Source organism: Phalaenopsis equestris, unplaced genomic scaffold (genome assembly GCF_001263595.1).
Source record: "Phalaenopsis equestris unplaced genomic scaffold, ASM126359v1 Scaffold000347, whole genome shotgun sequence".
In the NCBI taxonomy this organism is placed as follows: domain Eukaryota; kingdom Viridiplantae; phylum Streptophyta; class Magnoliopsida; order Asparagales; family Orchidaceae; genus Phalaenopsis; species Phalaenopsis equestris.
The window spans coordinates 651630-672956 of NW_018164789.1; the positions used below are offsets into that span (position 1 = coordinate 651630).

The window sequence follows — 21327 nt, forward strand, 5'->3', positions numbered from 1 at the left end:
TATATATATATATATATATAGTCTTCATTTGAGAATGCAAAATAGGTTCAATTCATTTTATTATGCCCTGTGTTTTCGGGATGTACCGTCTTCTGGACCCGGAGTGTGATATTGGATGGTGACAACCGTATGCCTCCGTTGTTGGTGGTGACATCCCATGTTTCTTTCCTTCGTCAATCCTGCGGGTAGTAATTTACGTAGTCCAATCGGTTGCGAGAGCAGGAAACTTTTGCATCTTATATCTTTTATTTTATTTGTGCATCTCGTCTTTGTTTTGTTTTTTTTTCTTGTCTCGAATTGCTTTTTTGGTTGTTCTTTCTGAACTTTTCTAACCCCTCATTTTTTATTTCTTTTTGGTGCCAGAGCTAGCCTAACCCTAGTTCCATTCTAAGGTTACTAAAATCCTTTCAAACCTTAACCCACCAAATCATAGACAAATCTTGATCTAATCTTAATTCCCTTTGCTGATTTTCAAAATTAACAACAAGAACTAATTTTTTTGCACCTAAAATTAGGCTCATACACCCTCTTTCACCTTCCAAACTTAAACCCACTAAACCATAACCAAATCTTGACCTAAATCTAATCCCACTTCTTGATTTTGAAGATTTTATAAATCAGCAAACCAAAATATTTTTTGCCGCACTCAAAATTAGCCTCGTACACCATCTTTCACCTCCAAAACCTAAACCCACCAAATCATAGCCAAATATTGACCTAACTTTAATTCCCTTTATCGATTTTGAACAACCAAGATTTTTTTGCACCCTAAATTAGTCCCATACACCCTCTTTCACCTTCCAAACCTAAATCATAGTCATGCCACTGAGGAGACAAGTGACAGAAGTTGAGAGTTTTCTAATCCCGAGAGGTTACAACATCCCCGCCACCTTCAACGTGGGCCTACCTAACGTCTTATCATGAGAACTCAAAAGCTTCAACAGTTGAGGTCGAAGCTCCACTAACTCTTGTAAATTAATGCGGGGCGGGGAGGCGACCACAGATTGATTTGGTCCAAGTGGGGAGGGGGGGGGGGGGGGGGCCCCCTTTTTATAGGGGGGGGGGGGGGGGGGGGTTGGTGGACCCCCTTTTTATGGGTAGGATTGCCGCCCACTCCTAACAACAACAATGGTATTTTCATCTGTTTATTTTTATTAGGTTTAGGTGTTTTGTTGATTATAAACATATTGTTTACTATATTAGGGTTTTTTTTGTTCATTTGAGTTTTTGGAGGGCCTGCCCTCCCTTTAGGTTCCCGGATAGAGACGACTCTGTATCCATGGAGTTGGATGGAGGCAATTATATTACTCCTTTGTTAGTGGTAACATCCTGGGTTTCCTTCGTTCGTCAATTCTTTGAGTTGCGATTTCTTTATCCCGATCGGGTGCAAGAGCAGGAAACTCTTGTATCATTTATCTTTTATTTGATTAGTACATCTAGTCAATTCGTTTTATTATGCCCTGTGTTTTTGGGATGTACCGTCTTCTGGACCCGGAGTGTGATATTGGATGGTGACATCTCATGTTTCTTTCCTTCGTCAATCCTGCTGGTAGTAATTTACGTACTCCAATCGGTTGTGAGAGTTTATCATGAGAACTCAAAAGCTTCAACAGTTGAGGTCGAAGCTCCACTAACTCTTGTAAATTAATGCGGGGCGGGGAGGCGACCACAGATTGATTTGGTCCAGTATCCATGGAGTTGGATGGAGGCAATTATATTACTCCTTTGTTAGTGGTAACATCCTGGGTTTCCTTCGTTCGTCAATTCTTTGAGTTGCGATTTCTTTATCCCGATCGGGTGCAAGAGCAGGAAACTCTTGTATCATTTATCTTTTATTTGATTAGTACATCTAGTCAATTCGTTTTATTATGCCCTGTGTTTTTGGGATGTACCGTCTTCTGGACCCGGAGTGTGATATTGGATGGTGACATCTCATGTTTCTTTCCTTCGTCAATCCTGCTGGTAGTAATTTACGTACTCCAATCGGTTGTGAGAGTAGGAAACTTTTGCATCTTATATCTTTTATTTTATTTGTGCATCTCGTCTTTGTTCTGGTTTTTTTTTCTTGTCTCGGATTGCTTTTTTGGTTGTTCTTTCTGAACTTTTCTAACCCCTCATTTTTTATTTCTTTTTGGTGCCAGAGCTAGTCTAACCCTAGTTCCATTCTAAGGTTACTAAAATCCTTTCAAACCTTAACCCACCAAATCATAGAAAAATCTTGATCTAATCTTAATTCCCTTTGCTGATTTTCAAAATCAACAACCTGAACTGATTTTTTTGCTCCTAAAATTAGGCTCATACACCCTCTTTTACCTTCCAAACTTAAACCCACTAAACCATAACCAAATCTTGACCTAAACCTAATCCCACTTCTTGATTTTGAAGATTTTATAAATCAGCAAACCAAAATATTTTTTGCCGCACTCAAAATTAGCCTCGTACACCATCTTTCACCTCCAAAACCTAAACCCACCAAATCATAGCCAAATATTGACCTAACTTTAATTCCCTTTATCGATTTTGAACAACCAAGATTTTTTTGCACCCTAAATTAGTCCCATACACCCTCTTTCACCTTCCAAACCTAAATCATAGTCATGCCACTGAGGAGACAAGTGACAGAAGTTGAGAGCTTTCTAATACCGGGAGGTTACAACATCCCCGCCACCTTCAACGTGGGCCTACCTAACGTCATATCATGAGAACTCAAAAGCTTCAACAGTTGAGGTAGAAGCTCCACTAACCCTTGTAAATTAACGCGGGGCGGGGAGGGGGTTGGTGGACCCCCTTTTTATGGGTAGGATTGCCGCCCACTCCTAACAACAACAATGGTATTTTCATCTGTTTATTTTTATTAGGTTTAGGTGTTTTGTTGATTATAAACATATTGTTTACTATATTAGGGTTTTTTTTGTTCATTTGAGTTTTTGGAGGGCCTGCCCTCCCTTTAGGTTCCCGGATAGAGACGACTCTGTATCCATGGAGTTGGATGGAGGCAATTATATTACTCCTTTGTTAGTGGTAACATCCTGGGTTTCCTTCGTTCGTCAATTCTTTGAGTTGCGATTTCTTTATCCCGATCGGGTGCAAGATTTTTTTGTTCATTTGAGTTTTTGGAGGGCCTGCCCTCCCTTTAGGTTCCCGGATAGAGACGACTCTGTATCCATGGAGTTGGATGGAGGCAATTGTATTACTCCTTTGTTAGTGGTAACATCCTGGGTTTCCTTCGTTCGTCAATTCTTTGAGTTGTGATTTCTTTATCCCGATCGGGTGCAAGAGCAGGAAACTCTTGTATCATGTATCTTTTATTTAATTAGTACATCTAGTTTTTGTTCATGTTTTTGCTTTCAACTCAAAGAATTAAGGCGAAAAATTCTTGTTTGATAATTTGAATATTTAAATATTTAAGGCGAAGAATTAAGGCAAGTAAATATTTAAATCTTGATCTATCATTAATTTGATAATGCACTAATATTAAAAACATAATTGTTTGATGTGGATCATGTAGTGGATTTGTTTTCAATGCTATGATGTAGAAGTCTTCAATCTTGCATTGAAAATTAATTATGTGATGCACTTGTTTAGCACACCTTGTGAAGAAGACCTCATTTATTATAGGATTGTTTTGTATAGAATGGTAATTCTAGGGTGCAAGTGAACCAATTTGAGTTGAGTCGATGTTGTCCAAACCCAAAAGGTCATTTACCAAATGCAAGTTAAAGCTTGGTTGTAAGCTCAATTCAAGCTTTTATGAGTGTTCAAGTTCAATTTGTTTAAATGCATGTTTTGTCAAGCTTGGTTTGAACTCAGCTCGTTTGTGATAATCTTGCTTGAAAGTATAAATGAGCTTTATTGAATAAGGGTTATTGGGTCTTAATTAGCCAATCTTATTGAACTTTAAAAAAATAAAATTTAACAAGTTTTAATTGTCTTGTAACAAGCCAATGCAAGTTTTTTAAAAGTTCATTATTATTTTTGTTTAAAATGTTATCTCAAATAGTTTCTCATTAGGCCACATGGGTTACAAGCTTAGCAATTCGCCTTAATTCTTTAAAACTCATAAACATTACTATAAAATAACTAAACAATGTGAGACTAATTGCCCAAATAAATGATGAATTTATGTTTCTCATCTAGCTTTATTGTGAGGCTTAATTGAGCTTCTTAATAAGTTTGTTCACAAGTTTTATATCGTGTTATAATCAAGCTTTATATTGAACATTGATCTTTTTTCTTTATGAGCTTTAAATGCTATAGTTTATGATCATACATTAATTAAGTGGAAAGCTATTCATGCTTGTTAATTTAACAACCGATTATTTATAAAAATATTCTAGCTTGTTTGATTAGTTATTTAAACTTAGGATTTTAATCGAGCTGAGTCTAGCCTAGTATGTTTTGAATTGGATCTGACTTGGCTATATTATAAGTTCATGTTTGGCTTGAGCTCAAGTCGAGCTTTTACATATATGTTCATACTTGATTTGATTAAAATTTCTAAAATTTATAGTTTGATTCTACTTTATTTTTTATATCAATTAATTGAGTAATTTAACGAGTAAATAAACTAACTAAAATTAGAATAAGTACTTGGCTTTCCAAATAAGTTATTACCACATGATTTTACAAATCTAAATAATAAGCGATTGACTAAATGTCAAATTAGTTTCTAATCACTAATAAATTTAAATAAGATAATATAAGCTACAACTATTTTTTTTGCAATCAAATAATTTGAATAAGTATTAACAAATTATTTCAATGAATTAAAGAAATAAAGAATTGTATTAACTCAAAATGCATATTGATTTTAAATTATATGTTAATGTTAAATATTTAATTAAATAATTTCTTTTTAATTAAATTTTATTTAAATAATATATCATATGTGATATAAGCTATAATTGAAATTGCTATATAGCATTTAATTAGTTATTTTTTTATCACTAAAAGGGTTTGTTCATGAACATAAATAAATGATTTCAACCGTGATTAGGTTTGATTTAATCTTCGAGCTTTTAAAAAATACTCAAACTTGTTTTTTACTAATATATGAACAAACTTGATCGAATATTAATAAAGCCTGGTTCGTGTTGTTCAACAAGTGCATCGGTTCATTTACAACCCTATTCAAACACTTATAAATAAACTCTAATTGAGCCGAGCCAAAATTAGTTTATTGAAGTATATGTTCATTTGCAACCCTAGATTTTTACAAACATTATCCACCCTCTAGTTTATATGCTGGCTAAAATTGATAGAAGTCATTGGAAATTAATTATTTTTGAATGAACCTTTTCAATGAGTTGTTTGATGATGAAGCAATCATTGCATTTTTATTATCCTTGTATGCATCTATTTATAATAGCCCTTTTTTATAGTTTGTACAATATACATGTTAATTACACACAGGTTGCTGAAAGCATGCTAATGTTTAATATCACATTAGTTTCTTTCTGTAGTATGTTGGCATGTTGCTTTTTGTTGTGTGCTCATAATTCATGAAATGGAATAATTTTTATTTAAACGATGAAGGCCATCCATATTTTAAAGTTGAGAGATTTAGGTAGAATTCCAATATCACATTTCGAACCGTTCAGCTCATCTTATTAATAATGATAATAATATTTTTTTGGCTTGCTGTGTTTCCAAATAAATCAGAAGATGTCTGCATGTGTCACATTTGGTTGAAATATTTAAATTTGCTGCCCGAAATTAGATATCTGCATGTGTCACGTCAGGTGGCAATTGTTACATTTTCTGCCCTAGATTGGATGTAATTTAGTGCTTTTCTATAAACTATAATTACTTGCCTATCTTGTAATACTTGACCATTGAAAAAAAAAGAAAGCTTCAAAATATAGCTGAACAAAAAGAGGGGCATATTGATAAAGGATAAACCCAGAAGCTTCGTTTATTCAGTTTTTGGCTCTCCGCTCCAATTTCTTTGACAAAATTCACTTATAATCCCTTATAAACTATAATTACATTCCTTGATGATTTCATGTTTGAGATGTTAAAAAGTAGTTTTATTTGGAGGTTACTTCGATATAAGATTCCCTTTTATTTAATATTTGCCTTCCTGGCATTTCATTTGAAAGGTTATGTACAGCATAGTTAAAAATAATTTCCTTTGGGTTATTTCAAACGCTTTAGTAAGATTCTGTTTACAGTATGATCTCTGTGGATTAAAATCTAATAGAATTTTTCTGCATGGTCAATACAATTACAAGTTAAAAATTTTAAAGTGGCTAACCATTTAGTTTCTTTGACATTTCTCTTTCGGTTTGATCATTCAATCACTTTGGCAAATTTTCTTCTGCCTTGCATGCTATGGATTTTCTCACTGCCAGTGTTGTCTGAACTAGTTGGAAGAGTACCTAAGGCACACTTAAATGATGATCAGGAACCAAGCAGTGTGGAAAAAATCATGGAGATTGATGAGCATATAGGATGTGCCATGAGCGGATTGATAGCTGATGCCCGCACACTGGTTGAACACGCACGCGTTGAAACACAGGTGCAATTTTAGAGTTGTGCCATAAAGCAGAATATCTATGGAGTATGTCTTTGTAGCTGATTTTATTTATTTATTTTTTTTTTGTGTCTTGTTTTTTGGTAGAATCACAGGTTTTCATATGGCGAGCCAATGACTGTTGAATCTACTACTCAAGCTCTTTGTGATCTTGCTCTACGATTTGGCGAGGGTGATGAGGAATCTATGGTTAGTTTTCTGACAATTAATTTTTTTATTGTCGTTATTACTTTGCTTTTTTAAGGCCTAGAGTTTCTCCTTTTCAAGTAAATTGAAGTTCGCCAATATTTTTCTTTCAGCCAGCTTGTATATATGAAATCCAGGTCGCATATGGCATCATACTAATGGAAAGTGTTGTGTTGAATATTCACATATATTTATTGCACCCTGGTTCATTAATCTTCAACGTTTTTGTTACGTCTGAAATGAAAATTTAGGCTCTTTTTTGTTAAGAAATATTTTGATCCACTTGCTTATGTGGATAAAATGCATCTAATAGAATGCCATTTAAAATAATTTTCTTCGTCAAATATATCAAAATGGAAAGGTCATTACTGCATTGCGAATATTCTAGTCATTTTTGTGAATATTTTACAGTTGTTTACTCTATTAGTTGATGTTGTTTCTCTGTTTTCTTGCCCTCAACACTACACTTTTCTAGCTTCCCCGATGTTTTTTCACTTTTCTTTTGCAAAGCAAGCTTAGTTCTCATCTTAAGAAGTACAATGGACCACGGTCTCTCTTGGCAATAGTTCATGCCATTGTGTTTTAGTAGGAGCTTCTCTCCATTGGCCAAAGCAATTGGTAATGTTTCTAAGAATCTGTAGCAAGCAAAATCAACACATCTGAAACATTAAAAAGTGATTTGGGTGAGAAATACAAGTGTGATTGATATCACGCTAGAAGTAATTTATATTATTTAGAATTTATTGCATATATGTTGTTTAAATTTAGTACTTCAGATTTTGCTTTTTGGTTGGAACAAATTGTCTGAGCTTTTCTTTTGAAGGTGGTATCTAGCTATTAACTTTTTTACTACATTTTAGAAAATTTTGCTGTCCAGAACAACTTCTTTTTCAACCAAGCTCATTAAACCGTGTTTTAGCGGAACAATAGTATTTCGTGGTGTCTCAGTCTGATATTTTATTATTCTATTGTCTATATTTTAAAGAAGTTATGTAATAACTTCAATCATTGACTTTTTCTATTATAGTTTTACATCTGTAGCCCTCCTGAAATCTTTAGTTCATTTTTAGATTGTTATTTTTTTGATAATTTTGGACTTAAAGCTGAAATGGATGTGATTTCAACTTGATCTTTACTTTTTGGTAATATTATTTCAATAGATGGCTTTTTGTCTTCTAATTCAGTAATTGAGTTATAATGGAATGGAAAAAAAATATTTCTTTTAGCCACCTCTCTAACGATTGTCCCCCTTCTACGGTTTCATCTTACTTTCTCCCATTCCTCAGTTCTTAGGTTTCACTATTCTTTCTCTTATCTATCCCTCGCTTTACTTAAGCTTTCTTTTGTTTAACTTTCTTTGCCTTTCTTGTCAGTACATTTTTGGTGCTCTTCACGAGATTCATCTATTTTTGATACATCATTTTATATCAAATCTAATGCTTTTTACATATTCGGATTCCACATCCAAGAAATTTTTTTGTCAATTCTCTTCATCAAATTAAGTCACATGCCATGCCCACACTTATTTCATTATTATTATTTCTTCTGCACGTTCTCAATTGCATTTGTGCTTTTCTCAGCATTGCACGTACTTGTTTACTCACCCACTCCTTGCTATACTGCATGCTCTCCCCTGCTTGTACTTTCCATTGAACACTTCCTCACTCATACTGTCATATTTTACCTTGATTTTGAGCTCGCCACTTGGTTTCTGCATGCTACAGTATGTTAGCTTGCACCGCTTTATCTATTTCATCTGTCTCCAATGATTCATGGTTTCTTCCTGGTCTCACCATCGCCTCTGCACCAAGTTTTTCTCTGAAGATTTACTTTCATACCCCTCAATGTTTATGTAATAACATATCAAACACTTAAAATTCAATTTTCACATTTTTGCCACCTTACCTATGCATGAAAAGGTGTATTTCACTTTTTGAAAGTTAAAACAGTGGTATTATTTCTATGTGATATGAAAGATTCGGACGGTTTTAATGTAAAAATCAGTGTTTAGGTGTTAGATATGTAAATACATAGGGATTTGTTGGTATTCATGTAAATGCCTTTATTTTTTTTCTATTTTACCCTGGCCCAAGCTCCTACTTGTTTTTGTCATTCTCCCTTGATTCCAAGCTTGTTGTTGCAATTTTACATGCCGCGATACCTTGACTTGCTTTGCATTATTGCCTTCTTTGACTCTAATGATCTTGAGTTCCTTTTAGCTACACTACTGTATCTACTCCAGCTCTTTGCATCGAAATCAAATTTGATTATTTTTATGTAACCCATGGGCACACATGCCTATGTTCCCACATGCTTTCTCTTTTGCTTTCAAATATGCAATATCCATTCTAGTTGTTTGCTCCAAGGATCATTTGATCCATCCATTCCTCTCAATGATTTTGATTCTTGTCATATTAATTTAGCTTTCTAGTAAGGATTATAAAATTTAAAATGGATCTTGCACACATCAATCAAAGTATAAGCAAGATAGCTACCTTTTTTGAAAGGCATTTTCATGTTATGACATTGCTAGTATGTTGTGAGGTGAAATCATCAAGGTTGAGGAGGACATTGTAATTTTCAATGTATTAATCACAGATCTTGAGAAAACAGAAGAGCGATTTTCTCATTTCAGTGTGTCTTTGATGTCTCCTCTTACACCCCACCATTGTTTCACGAGTTATTGTATCTTGTTATCTGGCTTTGCTATCACTCTTGTATATTAGGTTGGCTTGATTTGAGTGATGCTAATTGTGTTTCATGTTGCTTCGATGCATGTCCAAAATCATGGCAGCGACACATCATGACACAGTCTTTGCATTCCTCGTTCATGTGCTTAACTGCATTTGCATGTAGCCGTTCTCTCACAAACCATGCTACACATGCATGCCTATGTCTTTATGCCCTACTTACCTTAATAACAAATAAGTCACGTGTAGTCCAGTTTTTCATTTGTAGATTGTCTAATCTTTCCCATTGATTCGTTCCTCTTAAGTGATATTGATTGTTAACATTTTTATTTTGGCTTTTAAGGATTATTTTAGCATGTTTTCACCTTATTCACTTCATTGATGTGTTGTCTTAAAGTTGGGGATGAAATTGTTGCTATTAAATTTACCAATCAATATCCTTGGAAAATAGAGGAAGAAATCCCCTCCTTGATTAATGATTGTTTTGATGCCACCTTTTTCATGGATAGTTAGATTGTGATATTAGGTTTATAGTTTGAAGGCGCAAGTTAATCTCAAAATCAAGCCGAAATCAAGTTGAGTGAAGAATGATCCATTTTGAGTAATTTTTGTTGTCTACGATTTTAGTAATTTTATTTTAAATCGGGATTTAGATTTATTTATTATTTAAGATAATTATTTTTCTGGATAATCTGAGGCTCAAACTTGAGTAAGTTTAAATTTCATTTTGTTTTTGCTTTTGTTAATCCGATTTCCATAAATAGGTCATCATATCTTGTAATTTAGTATCAAAGCTATAAGATGGAATGAAGAATAGTTTTTCTCAGCCTTCCCTTTAAGGATTCTTTCCTTCTATGGTCTCACCTTGCTTTCTTCCTTTCTGCACCTCACCTCCCTTTCTATTGGCATTTTTTCTTCTAATTTTTTCACCCCTCTTCTCTCTACTTCTGTGGCTCTATTCATACACTACTTTTGTCTTTTTATCTAGCACCACTCTATAGTAGTCATGAATTCATGATGCTGCTAGTTGAAGTTGAGTGTGGTATCCTAGATCACTACAGTGAACTACTGGCCCTGCCAAAAGTGTATATTAAGAGACAAAGCAAGTGCCACATCTTCAATAATTCACCAATTTCTTGCCCTGCCATGAAAAGCATAATAAGAATAATAAGACCAGCATATCCAGGACTAGAACAGCAACGCATATCCCAAAAACAGGCTGATGGAAAAATTAAATAGGCAGAAATTTGGTGATGTTCCTGGCTTAAGCATGGATAAAATAGTAAGTAGTAACATGCATCATTTTGCTTTTGTTATGAATAAAATACAAAAAAGAAAATAAGAAAATCGAAATAATTGCAAATTTTACATTTGTGGCTATTTGTGCCTTTCTCCTATCATTTTATTTTTAATGAAAATATGTAGTAAAAAGACTAGGATACTTGTGACTACTTGGAATACTTTCCAGACTTCCCTTTTTGGCATTGCTGTTACCTCAGAGCTATACTAAAGAAACACGGTTTTGGCTGCCTGGAACTCCTCCCCTAATTTCATTTGAATTATTTCTAAACATCTTTGTTGATTTATTTAACAAGCCAGAAGACCTAATGAAATTTCAGTGTGAAAACTGTGCATGCAGTGTGGTTAGATTTGCATAAGATTAAGAATGCCTTTCAGTAACACCTTAGCTAATTTTCGCGCATTTTTTCTTTATTAATAACTAGCAATGCATTGTTTAGTCATTTGTGAAGTGTTTCCCAAGGCGTATGCTTCATCTGATTATCAATACTAAATTTGCTTCTGCAATTGCACTCATTTAAACTGGATTGCGAAAGTATTTATGTTTTTATTCTTTAACCTGGGACTGTATAATGGATCACTGAAACTATTGATTTGAATTATTTAGTATGCAGACTCAATAGATGCACATGCATTATCGATTTTTTCTTTTAGTCTTGCTGCTGTTAGATTGCATTTTATTGTTGCCAATTCTCTCAGAAATTAATAAGCATGTGGCATAGATTTAAAATTATTTTACTTTTATTTTTTCAGTCGAGGCCTTTTGGAGTGTCTCTTCTTATTGCTGGTCATGATGAGAATGGGCCTAGTTTGTAAGTACTTATATATTTTATGTTCTTTTGTATTGGCATAAATGCTCATCTTTTTATCTTCTGCAGTATAGGATATTGGCTTTTATGTTGAAGAATGTACTTTGTTATGCAATGGGAAAATGTGACTCACCATTGTCATTTTGTGAGCAGCTCATCTCCTGAGTGTAGTTTGAAGGCTTTTACCCCCTCTTGCTGATTGTTTCTCGCAGTTGGTTGTCTGATTTAGTGCTTAGTGGTTATTTTACGTAACTACTTTAAACGTGCATTTTTTCTGGCTTATTTTATTATTTTATTCGTGTAGAAAAGCGATAATACTGGTCCCAAGCCCAAATGAGGCTTTGTGAAATTTTTGTTGAACATAAGCTAAACTTAATAAAATCAATTCAGATTTCGTATTGCCTAGAAGCAATGAGTCTCAAAACTAATCCAAACGTGGCAATACTTTGGTTAAGCATTTTCTATGACATCACCTATGAGTTGCATGCCACAATTTAATTTGATTGTAGTTAAGTAGAAAAGGATTTGCTAGAGTTTTATCCTTCAATGACAACCAACTATATTAATTTTGGTGAGAAATATAAAGGCAAATTTATATTCATTACACAATTTTCATGTAGTTACATATCTAATATGTATAGTTTGATTTTCACACTTATTAACACTTTTGTTTCATAAATGTATGCATGAAAATGTATAAAAAAGTTAGCGATTGTGGTATTTGTGATGTGATTTGAGTGTTATGTATGCGAATATGACTGTTTAGCTGTTAGATACGTGAATACATAAGAACTGTGTGCTGTGTATGTAAATGCCGCAAATGTAAAATAGTTGCTATGTACACTGGTGAAAATTTATTTGCTTCGTGGATTTTGGGACGGAATGGGAAGATGAGTGAATTTGTTGATGGATGATTGAAAAATTAATATGCTTCTTGTGGCTCTTAAAAAATATGAAGTTTAATCTTAAAAGGATGAATTTGCATATTAAAATTAAGGGATTAATATTGGAAAAGAAAAAAAGAAATTTAAAATTAAAAAATGGTGGGGGGTGGCCAATGAATTATTGGGAGGGAGATCATGGTGTAGAGAGTAAGGAAGCTATACTAAAATCACCATACGATATTCCACTCTTCATTTGATGGGGCCAGTAACCATTCAAGGAGAAACTAAAGGAAATTTTCTATTTGTAAGGAATGATCATCCATAATTCAAATGTTTGTTTAGGATGTTTAGGATAAAGTGTTTTAAAATTTGTGCATTTATTTGTCCTGTGAATGGATATGAATTGTATTCTATTTTATAGATGTTAGAATGTAAAGTTAAGTGAAATCAATTGAATAATTGTCCTCCTAATTTTCTCTTAAGTTTTGATCCTGGCCCCTAATTCTCCTCTCTACTACCATGCTGTTCAAGACAAAATCCAAAGCAAAGGGCATGCTTTCAAAGCTGTCGTCGGGTTGTCCCCTCCCTCTTGGATAGATCAGATGATTAACCTAATTTTTTGAATTCCTCTATAAACACCTTTTTCATTAACATGTTTGTATCTTATAGTTTCACAAGTCTCAAACATCAATTCTAGATCTGTTCGTCTTGTATCATTAGTTTCAACCAGGAAGACATTTATTATAGTTTGTATGAGATTATGAGGAAACCTAGAAGGTTCTATGCGGAAAAAAAACCCTTAAATTGTGAGAAGTGAACTTGAGATAAGTTTGAAAATTGAATCTCTCTCTATTTTCAGTTATCATATCTTCATGGGGTTAGTCGATCAGATTTCTATCATGGTGATTACTTTTGAAAAGCTTATTGTCAAGTTGGAAACACTAACAAAACACGACAAAAAGTGTGTGAGGGAAATATAAAGAAGCACTTGGTGATGTACCTGGTGGCATGTCTTTAAAGGAGTCCGCCATTCATGCAAGAGTCCAAGAAAAAGTGAATATGACCCAAGAGGATTACATAGAGAGTACTAGGGTGGACCACAAGTTGAGTGCTGAACTAGGTTGATGCTTGATGTTGTGGTGGGTTTGATGAATTCAAAGAAGACAAACAGCATTTATGAAGATGCTTCAAAGGAGAGGAAATAAATATATTTATATATTTTTTTATCAATCATTTTTTGACTGGTATAATTCATTATTTGAGAAAGCATGTCCGTTTCAATTTCATTCAAGTTAATCTATCTGAGATCAATAAAAAACATCTCAACCCTATTGAAGGGGTTATCATACATTTTGGTTATGCCAAAAGAAACTATGAATGGTTTCTGTCAAATGAAATGGTCATCAGGTGGGATAATCATATCTGGTCAAGCTTTTTATCTTGGATGTGAAATAAATTTATTTTTGATGTAATTAAGATCAACGTCATTAGTTAAGCATTGAACTTAGTTTTAAGCTATCATTACTCTTTGGTTAATTGCATTTATAAGAAGAAATGAAGACATCGGGAGCCGTGATCTTTGGTGTTATAAGAAAATTTGCATGTTCAACTTTGAAAGGATACATTTGTTAATAGAAAAGTGAGAAGTGATTGAAATCTATAAAAATTGTAATTTGAGGTTCCAATGAGTATGGATTGATTAAGGTTAGGACAAAAAGAGATATTTAAGTTGAGGGAATGAAGAAAATTATCCTAATTTACTCCACAAATGTCGACTCTGTTCAAGGGCTGGTGAACTTTCATGGAGAATTTCAAGGAGATTTTCTTTGCGAGGGATGACTAGCCATAATTCAGATGTTAAGATATTTAGGATGAAGTTTTTTTAAAATTGTGCATTTAGCTTGATTACGATGAAGATGAATTAGAGTTTATATTGCTTCGAGTCTAAGGTCCTTAGAATCTACAATTCAATTTGAGGCAATTGGCTTCTTACCTCTCCTTTTGAGTCTTAGGTTTCAATCAAGGGTCTCACTGTTTGCTTTTCATAACCATGCCATCTAAGGCTCATCCCAAAGCGTAGGGCATAAGGTTCCAAGTGTAAAGCATCTACTAATCATATCTCTCCTTGTGAATAAGAGACTGTTTGTTTTGCTGAGAAAAGAATGCGTTATAAAATTAATTTGGTTTAATTGAATGTAATGTATTTATAATATTTTGGAGTTGTTTGGTTTAGAGTAATAGAATTGCATGAGTTTATGTTTTTTTTTTTAGTTTGAAGAAAAAAATGAAATTAAAATAAAACACAAGGCATTGTGTGACTGTCGGCGACCATAGGTGGCGGCCGTTGAAATTTAGAATAATGTGGACTAAAGCGGAATATTTTTATTGATGTGAAAGTGGGTTGAGACCGGAACTAGGTAGAATTCAATGGAAACACGAAAGCAAACTTTTATTAATTTAAAAATAGGGTTACAATTCGACACAAACGGGAAAGAGAAATACAATAACAAACCAATCCTTGATTAGGTCCTGAAAAGAAGATTCGAGGACCGGAAAAGAAGATTCGAGGGCGGTGATGGTGTCGGCAAGGGGGAAAGGGGGAAAGGGGGAAAGGGGGAAAGGGTTGAGGGTTGTAGGTTAGTTTGGAAGGCTGGGAAAGTGTAGGGGGATGAAAAAAAGGTTGGAAAACAGGTAGCAGGAGTTTGGACGGCAGGTTCAACGACTAGACTGTAGCTTGCGAGGCTGGGCAGCAGGCTTGGAGGGTTTGGGCAGCAAGCTTGGAGGGTTTGGACAACAGGTTGGACGGCTGGAAATATGGCTTGAAGCGGTTGGGGAAGGCTTGGAGTGGCCGACGGCTGGAAATATGGCTTGAAGAGGTTGGGGGAGGTTTGGAGTGGCTGATGGCTAAGAGGAGTGAAGGAGACATGTTAGGGAAGATAAAAAGGGAAAGATACATCATCACCTTGGAGTAGTATACAGCCGGAGCACGACCACCTCCTCGGATACAACCCTACAAATGGGAAGAAGACCCCACACAAGAAATCTAAAAAATAGACATAAAAAAATAACTCTAAACTATGAAAACAAGCATATAAATAAACTTATCTAGGTGGGAAACAAGAAAGGAAAGACGACGAGAAAGTAAGGAGGAGAAAAGGGCAGGAGGCAATGCTACTTTCCTGAAATGCCGTTCGATCCGAGAGGAAGGCGCGAAAGGGAAACCCCACGGGCCGCTTGACTCCGCTTGATGCCGCTCAACACTTTGGACGTCTGACTCCCCTCTTGCTAGCTGATTCAACCGGCTGGCTTTGTTTCTCGCTTTCTTGTGGAAAACTACCACACCCGTGTCAGTCTCCCGGGGTTGGGAGAGCTTCGACCTCATTCATTGAAGTTTCTGGTTTCTTCTCTCTAATCCTGGCAGCACCAGGGTTCCACTGCCAGCTAGAGCATCAAAGAATTCAACACCAATCGCACGCCCTTGTCTCTATCAATCCTTGCTCTTGAAACTGTGGCCCATGCCTGTACTGTTGGATCCTCCCAAAGTTAACCCACGGTCGAGCCAGTCAGATGTGCTGCGAGAGTAGCCTGAATCTTATCGTTGGTGGTAGAGTTGGTGCTATGGTGTTGTCTGCGAGGTCCTGACATCCTCTTTGGCGCAACAACCTGCTGTCTGGCGCCAGGTCTCAATCCTCTCATCCGGTGTCGTCGCTAGAATTGACTCCACTGACGTCGCTCTGTTGGTAAGAGTTCCAGTGATCTCGAGCTCTGTTGAAGGGAGTAAAATGTGTTTCCTCTCCTTAGTGAATTATGTGTTTCTGAGTCCATTGTGTTGAGTCCTCCGGTCAAATTGCCATGGTTGTCCCAATAGGTGGCAGGCATCCATAGGGACCACATCACACCACACCTGGTGCTACAGCTGGCCTCTGATCAAGAACTTTACTAAACATCTCCGATTAATGCTGATCCAATTTTCCTTCTTCAACCATGTCAGTGAATATGATTGGGAGTGCTTCTGACTCGTTAGTCTCAAGTTGATGCAACATTCTTGTTGCTCCCACTGACAATGATAACATTGCATATTTTTTCGTTCATTGTGCAGCAGGTGTAGAAAATGTTGTGGTTTGTCCTCGATCTGCAGAATTCGTTGAATCACAAATATGCTTCCCTCATCTGGTGGAGGCTGATACACCTCACCTCGTTCCTCAACTTTCTTCTCCTCGTTAATATCTTCCACAACGCACTGATCTGTGAGGGTGACTAACTTGCTAGTGAGACAGTTGGAGGCTATGTGGCCGTAGTCGTGGCATCGGTAACTTTTCCTGGCCTCTACGGTGTTGGAGGAGCCACTTTTCTCCTGCTTCTTTCCGCTTTGATCGGAGTGCCACTCCCTTTTCTGGACTTGTTTGTGTGTTTTTGACGGTCGCTATGACTGTAGGAGACTGTCTGCCGGTCGGTTGCTGCCTAAAGGGTGGTTGTTGTCTGCTTTGCTTCTGCTGTCTCTCCACTTTTAGAGCTAGTGTCTGAACATCTCCAAGTGATGAATAAGGTTGCAATTGTACCACATTAGTGATAGTTAGCCCCCATATAACGGGTTATGGTGTGTTCCTCTGGTTCGACTGAATCACACCTCATTTGCAACCGATCAAATTGCTATGTGAACTCCTCTACTGATATATCCCTCCGATGCATTTGGAGTCTCAGAAATATATCCTGATGGTAATGCGGTGGGAGGTATTTCCTTTGTATCACTTTTTTCATCTTCTCCCACCTTGTACTCTTATCGCTACCTTTTGAGCTCATTTGTCTATAAGTTCTCCCACCACAGAGAAGCACTTTTCTTCAGCTTAATGGCCGCTAATTTGACTTGGCTATCTTCTAGCACATCTATATGCTTGAAGATCTTAGGATCCATAGCTTGATGTCGATGTCTCCGTGTCCTCCAAATGATATCTCCTCTCTGTGAATCTCCCTTTGGGGGGATTCAGATATCCCTCTCTAAGCCTCCTCTGGTACTTGATTCCGAACGCCGTGGCTTATTTTCTTCATTGCTGAAATTATCCCTATAGAACGGATTGAGATCCTCATTTCTTTCACTTCTTCGACTCTCCAGATCTCGGTCGAAGTTAACTTCTTCCCATGTTAATTCTTCAATCTCTGCAAGGCTTTGTTGAAGGCGATGGTGCTCCCGCCTTATCTCTTTCCGGGTAGGTTGGGGCATGTTTCTCCTTGGTGGCATGACTTGCAATTAAGGAATACAACAACAACAAAACCTTAATCCCACTACGTTGGGTCGGCTACATGAATCCTTTTTCTCCATCGCGTCCTATTTAGTGTCATATTTTCATTTAGTTCTAGTAAATTAAAATCGTTTTTTATACAATAAGCCCAAGTCTTCCTAGGCCTACGTCTACTTTTCTTAACACAAGTCGAATCTAAAATATCTACTCTCCTAGTCGGATCATCAGATGGTCGATGTTTAATATGACCAAATCATCTAAGACGACTAGCAATTAAGGAATAGGAAAGAAAAAAATTTTGGTTTCTAGCGGATGCTAAGAAATCCTAGAATGAGACTAGGGTTGGGTTTAGCTCTCATACCAAATGATACCGGAACTAGGTGAAATTTAGCGGAAACACGAAATTTTTTTTTTATTAATTTAGAAATAGGTTTACAAAAGTTGCCTTAATCTTCTGGAAGCTTGAATTCTAACTTCACCAATCCAATAGTTTTAAAAAAAGAAAAAAAGATGCCTTAATCACTTGTTCAAGGCGCCGAATTTGCTACATATTATTATAAAAATATTGAATATCATCACTTATAATTCTACCCTTTATAATTCCTTCTGGTCATATAATAAGTTGTGGCAATATGTTTTGCAATCAATGCGAGACTTTACTCAAAATGTTTAGTTTATTTAGAAATGTCTCAGTTTTTTAGAAAATTACTGGTTAGTTTTAAGCTTTGTGCTATCCTGTGCAATTAATGATCAAAAGAATCCCTAGGCTGTTAAGTGTATCTATTTTAGTCTCAAAGAGTTAATCTTTCAACTGGTCCTATGCATTTGGGCCCTTCTATAATCTCTGTTTGCAATTGATGGAAATATGTTGCGTTAAGCAATCTAAGCTGGCATTATTGACTTTTTGATTGTTACTCCTTGTGTTGTTGAACATGAAACTTCCATCCAAGCACTTGTCATAAAATGTGATGCATATTGCTTAGAACGTATAAAATTTAACCAAACGTATTTCTCGTATTTTATGAGATTGAACTAAAGCTACAACCTTTGAGACAGCGTGATTTCTGTATGAGAAGTAGCATCGGCAAAGATAAAAAATTACCTAAACGTGCAAACAATTAGTTTTAATTAGGTTATGACATTGCATATGATCCTTATTATATTCTTTTGAATAGACTGTTTTTTTGCAGTGAATTCACTGATTCTCCTTCCTAGCATCATGTGCAAGCTGAAAATATTTTATAACATTTATTCTGTTGTGACCCTTTGTTCTTGATTTGTTAGTAGCCTTTATTTATAACATTTGCGGTGCTGCATTTTGTACTGGGGAATTATACTTTATCTTTGTTCTCTGAGCCCATGGATTTGCACCACTTCCTTCATTTAGAATATTTGTACATATATTACAGACAAAAATACCCCCAACTACAAAAAATTGATAGGACATATCTTATTTTACACCAATTATCATCAGTTAATTTGAATACAGAGCCTAATATTTATGTGTGCTTCTGTACGCTAACTGTTTGTTTGACATTGTTCTTCTGGATCTGTAGATACTACACGGATCCTTCTGGTACATTTTGGCAATGCAGTGCGAAAGCTATAGGGTCGGGTTCTGAAGGAGCTGACAGCTCCTTGCAGGAGCAGTATAACAAGGCGAGTTTATTATATTGAAAGATTTACATACATACCTCTTAATTCTTATGTATTTTTATGTCTAAAACCTATACTATTAACTTTTACATACATGCCACATTACCTATGTATGAAATAGTTGCATTTCACTTTTTAAAAGCTAAAATGATGGTATTTTTGATGTGATATGAAATATCTTGTTAAAAATTGAATCACCTTGTGCTAAAATTAATATTTTTGTGCAGGAAATGACTCTCGAGGAAGCCGAAACTGTTGCTCTGTCCATCCTGAAGCAAGTCATGGAAGAGAAGGTAGAGATTGGCTCTAAAAGATTAATTAGACATCTTGTGTTGCTTTTAACCATTCTGATACACTATCAATGCTTCAATATTTAGGTGACTCCAAACAACGTCGACATTGCGAAAGTCGCTCCGTCGTATCACCTCTATGCTCCTCCTGAGGTAGAAGCTGTTATCAATCGCTTATAGAGGATCAATAATTACTTTCAAATTATGCTTTCTTCCCCTTATTTGCCACTCTGAGCATTTTACCCCCGTATTATATCTATACTTTATTATTTTTTTCTTAATACATGACATGAAAATATTTAGCAACTACATTGTTTAATTGAGATTTACTTGCAACACAGTTCATATTCACCTTTGTTTTTTAGTTATTATTAACAATTGATTTGGGCATCTTGGGGGTTTAGGACAATCAAGAAGCCCGGGTTTATATACTGATGCAAGCAGTTGCAGGCTTCCTTTATTTATAGTGATTATGTTCCATTTTAGAGTCATAATGAATGGTGTGACATAAAATGTTAAAAATATATAAATGAAAATGCAGTTGAATGTAAAAATTGAATGAAAATAATTGACTAGGTTATGTTTTTTATTCTGAATTAACCTTTATATTATAAATATATTTATAATATGATTTTAAGTTAAACTAAATGCGATGCTCCATTGTGAATTGCCTACGATCAGCCAAAAAATGCCGAAGTGTAAAATAATTAAAATACTTACTATAGGTGAAGCTTTGGGCCGGACATCCATAAGCTCATAGACTGGAGCTACTAATGAAGATCGCTGAGATATTGTGCGCGCAAGTGGCATTTGTGATGCAGCATGAGTGACAGGGTGCTGGGACAATGCGTGAGCAAGATAGGTGGGGATGCCTCGAATAGAGCTAAGGCTGTGAAATTTGCTCGTAAATTGCTAAAAAATTAGATTGAGTTTTAGCTGGGATCGAAAGTGGAACAAACCATTCGAGGTGAGCTACGGGCCAAATTAAAAAATAAAATTTATTTCAATCCGTCCTCATCCTCGGCTCGGATCGGGGTAGAAATAAATTATTATTTATTTACATATTAAACACCTAAATTTTAAGTTTGACATGCTTTACGCATTGCCAGTTCGGTTGGAGAGAGATTTTTTGCTTGAGTTGAGTGGCATGAGTTTGAACCAACCTCTTCTCAAAAAAAAAAAGAGAGTAAGATAAAGAAAGAAAAAACATTGGTTTTTTTGGCGGAGGGGTGGCCAGGTGGGTCAAGGTGGCTGGAGCAGGACTGATCTAGCTCACGAATCAAAAATGACATTCACTCGTTTACAATTTTAGTTGTCTCGGCAATCGGATTGATAAACACTGGATCAGAGCAAAATTTAGTAGGATCGATCCGAGTTCTGATATCAATCTGACAAAAAAAAATTTTAATCTAATTTTGAGCTAGCCCTGAATCAGCTCGAAATTGGATCTTTCACACCCTAGGACTAGTTGAGATGCCACACAGGCGAGCAACATCTTGGGGCGAAGCACGAGCAAGGTGCTGGAATGATGCATGAGAGGCATTTGGATGACTAGAACAAAAAATTTCAAACCTTTAAACTTTAATTTTTAATTCTTATTATTTTTATAATTTAATTATAATATGCATAATAAATTTAAAACTTTTTAAGATGAAAGGTTTAAATTTAAATATTTTATTTCCTTTAATTTTTTTATTTTATCAATTTTCTTTATAAGTTCTAATATATATATATCCTCCCA

The 21327-nt window shown here is 35.5% G+C and overlaps 1 protein-coding gene across 1 annotated transcript in view; it reads left to right on the plus strand.

Annotated features, from left to right (window-relative positions):
- The window catches only part of LOC110026015 (proteasome subunit alpha type-5), a 32595-nt gene extending 12669 nt beyond the window's left edge, over positions 1-19926 (plus strand). The window contains exons 4-9 of the mRNA XM_020726755.1: positions 6407-6520; positions 6623-6724; positions 11464-11522; positions 19197-19299; positions 19524-19589; positions 19674-19926. Coding sequence (XP_020582414.1) covers positions 6407-6520; positions 6623-6724; positions 11464-11522; positions 19197-19299; positions 19524-19589; positions 19674-19766 — 537 coding nt within the window. The 3' untranslated portion in view covers positions 19767-19926. The remainder of the gene's footprint in view (positions 1-6406; positions 6521-6622; positions 6725-11463; positions 11523-19196; positions 19300-19523; positions 19590-19673) is intronic.
- Positions 19927-21327: the final 1401 nt, after the last annotated feature.